The 6,000-nt window shown below is 44.4% G+C and overlaps 1 protein-coding gene across 1 annotated transcript; it reads right to left on the bottom strand.

Moving 5' to 3' along the window:
* Positions 1-4,291, bottom strand: LOC107380881 (C-X-C chemokine receptor type 2). Its single transcript, XM_015952270.3, has 2 exons — positions 2,780-4,291; positions 1-1,622 (listed from the first exon to the last, which is right to left on the bottom strand). The coding sequence occupies exon 2, from the start codon at positions 1,618-1,620 to the stop codon at positions 568-570; it is 1,053 nt and encodes a 350-aa protein (XP_015807756.1). The 5' UTR covers positions 1,621-1,622; positions 2,780-4,291; the 3' UTR covers positions 1-567.
* Positions 4,292-6,000: the final 1,709 nt, after the last annotated feature.

Genomic DNA, 6,000 nt, shown 5'->3' with positions numbered 1-6,000 from the left:
TTTGTGATATAAATGGATAATTGCAAGAACAATATTTATTGATTTAAGCACATATTATTCAAACATTTGATTTAAACATCTTGTTCATTCATCACATATGATTATTTAACTTATAACTATAACATCATGGAGTCTTCACTTGTTCAAAGTGAAGAATGTTGACGTCTGTCTGGCGTTCACAGAGAGTGTAGGACCTTGGGTGAGAATGTTTGAATGTTTTGTCTTCATGGAATGTCAGCACGCGTTGAACAGAACCTTCTGGATTTAGAAGGTCACCTAGAAAGTGGATTTATTTCTGTAGATGAAAGGTTATTACGTTGGTCAAAACATAGGTGAAAATTGACCCTTTTGGATGTTACATGTGTATAAAACCCTGAGTTTTGTTGCTGAAATGGGGTTCTAAGAGCTTCAAAACCGTTCCATCAGTGATGGTTTAAAGAAAACATGAAGATAAAACATCACCAGTAGGGGGCAGCAGAGCCCCACACATAGAAGTCAACACTGTGAATGAGTGAAAGGTAGAATCCTGACTTTTCCTCTGGTTTTAGCACCACTTCCACCAGATCTTCAGAGAACAGTTCCAGTTCCCTCTGAGGTCTGAGAAGTGGACCTGCTGAACCTTGACCCTGACATCCTCTCCTGTCTGACCTTTCTCAGCAGGAGCATCATTTTCTTCCTGAACTTTTCTCCCACAAAAGCATAGAGGAAAGGGTTGATGCTGCTGTGGAGCAGAGCCAGAACGAAGGTCAGTTTCAGGGCAGCGGACACTGACATCCTCGTGGTGCAGTCAAATGTTATCAGCTCGGCCCTGAGCAGCGTGTCCACCATAAGAGTGACATTGTACGGCGCCCAGCAGAGCAGGAAGACCATCACCACGGAGATGATCACCCTCATGGCCCGGTGCTTCTGGAAACCACGTGTACTCATCAGTCTGGCGATTGTGATGCTGTAGCAGACCATCATGACCATCAAAGGGACCAAAAAGCCACAAAAGTGTTGGAATGCTCGAGTGGCAACCCTCCAACCAGTGGAGCTCCCAATGTCAAAGGTTTCTGTGCAACTATACCGCTGCAAGTCCACATCGAACTTGGCATCATGGAAAAGTGCGGGCAAGGCGAGGGCCCAACCAAGAGCCCACACCACCGCACAGAGGAGCCTGCTGCACCTCCTCATGTGACTCCTGTCAGTCTCGTTGGCATGTACGATCACCAGGAACCGGTCCACACTGATGCAGGCCAGGAAGATGATGCTGGTGTAGAAGTTGGCCTCAAAGACGACCCAGAGGAGTTTGCACATGAAGTCCCCAAAGAGCCACCCTTGAACCAGATCCACCGCAAAGAAGGGAAGCGTCAGCGCCATCAGACCGTCGGCTATAGTCAGGTGAAACAGGTAGACGTCTGACGAGGTCAGGACCTGCCGGCTGGTCCAGATCACCAACCCCACCAGCAAGTTTCCTGGGATGGCCAAGAGGAAGTTGGTGATTTGAATTAAGCACAAGATGAGCGCTACCGTGTTTTCCAGAGGTTTGAGGCGACACGCAATCGTGTTTGGATTCAAGTCCGGAGGGAAGGTCTCATTTTCATTAAAATAGCCATCTTCAACAGTGAAGGTGATGGACATGGCTGTGGAGGAAAACACACCACAATTGTGAAAAACAGCTTAGAAACTTTAGAGTTTTCGTGCATCACGTGGTTCTAAAGGCTGGTTCTGCAGAAGTGACATGTGAATGTGATGCTTTTGGGTTTTCCCACCTCTGGCTCCAGATGGAGCTATCCTCCACCACAAAGAACCGATCAGCCTAAACGCCTCATCCATGACATCACACACACACACACACACACACACACACACACACACACACACACACACACACACACACACACACACACACACGCACACACACACACACACACACACTAACAGACACACACACACACTCACACACACACACTCACAGACACACACACTCACACACACACGCACACACACACACAGACACACACACACACTCACAGACACACACACACACACACACACACACACACACACACACACACACACACACAGACACACACACACACACTCAAGGACACACACACTCACACACACACACTCACAGACACACACTCACACGCACACACACACACAGACACACACACACACACACACACACTCGCAGACACACACACACTCACAAGCACACACACACACACACACACACACACTCACAGACACACACTCACACACACTCACTCACACACACACACACACACACACACACACACACACACACACACACACACACACACACTCACACACACACACACACATGCACACACACACACACTCACACTCGCATGCACACACACACACACACACACACAAACACACACATAGACACACACACACACTCACATATTGAAACACACACAGACACACACACACTTGCACGCACACACATAGACACACACACAGACACACACACTCACACGCACACACATTTCATTTCACACTTATTTCAGCAGAAATGATTAATTATGAGCAGAAATTTGCATTATTTGCTAAGTAATAATAATAAAATATTACATCAAACTAATTGTTAATCTGTGACTAGCTGGCTCATCTGTCTGGTCGGAGCTCATCTCTGTTTCTACCAACAAAGGCTGTTGAAGGAGCGATCTACGGCATATTTAAATGGTTCAGAACGTTCCACAGAGCTAGCTTAAATGTCTGACTGATCAGTTTAGAGTTTTATTCAGGTTTAAGATCAGAGTCTCACCTTTTTTCTGCTTCTACAGGAAGCCTGGCTGAAGGCTTGAACCCAGATGCGTCTGAGCCAATCTGCTTTAAATGACACAATGTGAGGTGTTGAACTAACCTGTTTCCTTCCCATTTATTTTACTACACACGTCAGAACTTTCTACACCGCTCCAGCGTGCCGTGCTGTAAAGTCTGAGTGTGAGAAATAATCTGTGAATATTTCATATTTTCTAGTTTCCAAACACAAACACTGGAGCTGGCAGGTGGGCTAAAAAAAAAAATAACAGAAAGCTGTTTTTAAAAAGGCGTTTAGAAACGTAAACCAAAAGTGGTGGAATGAACAGAAATGGTAACTTTTATCATGTCACCCTGGAACATCTCAGATCCTGTCGTTTCGCATATAAACAATTCACCATTTAACTTTCCCTAAAACGATCTGTGTCTACTGCCAATTAGTGGAGAATCTTGGTAGTGCAGGTGGTAATTGTGTTTCTCTTCGACATACATATATGGACAATGGGTTTCCAAAGACTCCAATAATAAGTTTTTGTACTAAAATGGGAGGTGGCCACACCGCCATTTTGACCGTGTCACAGGTTCCGTCAAGCCCAGACAATTCCATAAAAGGGAAGAGAGGAGGAGCTGAGGGTGGGGCTGTAAGGCTGGGATCAACTGACGACACCTGGTCGAACTAGCTACAAGCTAACCTGAAGCTAACCCAAAGCTAACGCGGAGGTGGGAGCTAAGCTAACGGAGGTAGCAACCTAGCTACAACCGGAGTTAACTGTGCACAACACCAGAGCTTCCGAGTCAGAGATACGCCGGGCTGACCGCTGGGTAAAACTGGGTGGAACACAGAGGTCTCCCAGACCTCCACAAGCCGGCAGCTGCACAGCAGACAAGCGCCGCTGTGGTCTGAGATGCGCAGAGCTGCCGCTGGGGAGAACCGGGTGGAAAGGTTTCCATCTCAGAGCTCCACAAGCCGGCAGCCCACGCAGCAGACAGAAGCCGCCATCAGACAGAGATGCACCGGGCTGCGGGGAGGGGAGAACGGGTGGAAAACATCGGTCTCCCGAGAGCTCCACAGGCCTAAGGAACCCAGCTCCACCAACATGTTATATTTCAACCCATTTTCTAAAGTGCAGCATTATGTTAAATGCACTGGGGTTTACCCTATTACATTTAAATTTCATGGTTAAACAGTACATGTTAAAATCTAAGCTCAGCTCGGCAGTGACCTACAATTCATAAATATAATTTTACTTACCAAAAAAATGAAGTGGAGACTCCTTGGACGCTCTATCAGTGCAATTAATGCCACAGCAAGTCATTTTGTCCAACAATTGCACAAAAAATATCCAAAACAGAATACACAAACACAGAGACTCAAAATCTTAGAACAGTTTCCAGGCCAAACCGAGGCTCTACTGAGGCCTTTCCACGGAGCTAGCTCTGTGGTCACGTGGGTCTGATGCTCATTAATTATACAGAATTTTAGGCTTTTAATACACTTAAACAGAAGAGTGAGAAAAAAAATTCACCCCCCTCAGAGTTGTCATGAGTGTAAACGAGATCATTTAAACAAAAAACATGTTCTGGTACCAGGCTGTAAACATGTTTATTTCTGCTGTGAAATTGGTATTTTTAACATGGGAGTCAATGAGAATTTGCTCGCTTCTGACGCCAGCCCCCAGCGGATGAGGGTGGAACTGCAATTTTTGGTACTTCCGGGTTAGAGCGGCATTGGTGGGGCTTGGTGTTTCTTCAAGAGAACGCTGAGAACATTGATTGGATTCAGTTATAAACAAATACAAGCGCTCCATTTATCTGTATTAAGTATAAAATAACAGATAAAAATATTGATACCTCTGTAGTGTTTTTATGAGATGATGCTTGTGCCTGCAGCCACCATGCTGGAAAATGTATGGAACTAGGATTGGGACAATACTTGTGCCAAGTTTTGTAACTTGTAACATGTTTTGTAACTGTAAATTTTGTTTTGTAGCATGTAATTCATGTTTTGTAACACATAACTTTATTTTTGTTGCATTTAATTCTCATTTTACAAATTCTCTTGAATTTTAGAGTGCCTTGTTTGTTATCTTTGTTTATTTGTTTTGCTTATGTTGTACTTTTGTCTACTTTTGTTTTATTGAATGATTTGTGTTTTTATTCTGTACAGTGTCCTTGAGTGACTAGAAAGGCGCTTGTTAAATAAAATGTATTATTATTATCATTATTATTTTGTAACATGTAACTTTGGTACGTAACATGAAACTTTTATTTTGTAACTTGCAGAAAAAAAATCAATGTGCAAGTTTCAAATCACAACTTTTACAGTTTTTTTCGATTGCTAAAACTCAAAAAGCAAAAACGAGGCACAATTTTCACAACCTCTACTTCTGTTCCCAATCGCTTGACTCAATTTATCACTACTTAAGATTTCCTTATCATACTAGAACTCTGATTTTCCTCCTTTACACTCTGATGTCAATTTCACATTACCTTGCTGTCAAAACACAACACACAATTTTCAGGTTTACACACAATTTCCACATAAATTCTCAAAGCTTCAATCAACAACACACAACTATTCAAATCTCTAAACTTTCAGGTCTGGCAAGAAATTTGCAATCAGGGACTGCAGCATAAAAGTAAGTTTCCACAAGGCTACCCAGGTGCACGAGTGGTTTCAGGACCACCCACGGTTTTCTGTTTTATACCTTCCACCTTATTCCCCCTTCCTCAATCCCACTGAGGAGTTTTTCTCAGCCTGGAGGTGGAAGGTGTACGAAAGGAATCCACAGAGCAAGGTCCCACTGCTTCAAGCCACGGAGGAGGCTTGTAGAGATGTGGCCTTTTAGGCCTGTCAGGGCTTCATGAGGCACTCGAGGCGGTACTTCCAGCGCTGTTGGACCAGGAGGACATCGCCGGTGATGTTGATGAGGCCCTCTGGCCAGACAGAGACCAGCGGCATGATGCCCCATGATCATGCCCCATGGTTATGCTTTTTTTTTGGGGGGGGGGGGGGGGGGGGGGGGGGGGGGTTAACCGTAAAAATAAAATGTTTTGTCTCAAAATTTGTGTGTGTTTGTGTGTGTGTGTGTGTGTGTGTGTGTGTGTGTGTGTGTGTGTGTGTGTGTGTGTGTGTGTGGGGTACCGTAAAAATAAAATGTTTTGTCTCAAAATTTGAGTGATGTCTAATGTTTGTCTCAGGGAAAAGTGGGCACTGTCATACAT

Source organism: Nothobranchius furzeri, chromosome 14 (genome assembly GCF_043380555.1).
Source record: "Nothobranchius furzeri strain GRZ-AD chromosome 14, NfurGRZ-RIMD1, whole genome shotgun sequence".
Taxonomy (NCBI): domain Eukaryota; kingdom Metazoa; phylum Chordata; class Actinopteri; order Cyprinodontiformes; family Nothobranchiidae; genus Nothobranchius; species Nothobranchius furzeri.
Note: the sequence above shows the minus strand (reverse complement) of the source record. Positions and strands in the feature narration are given on the sequence as shown.

Excerpts from the sequence above, each read along its gene's own strand:
- LOC107380881 (XM_015952270.3), bottom strand. The coding sequence starts at position 1,620 with ATGTCCATCACCTTCACTGTTGAAGATGGCTATTTTAATGAAAATGAG.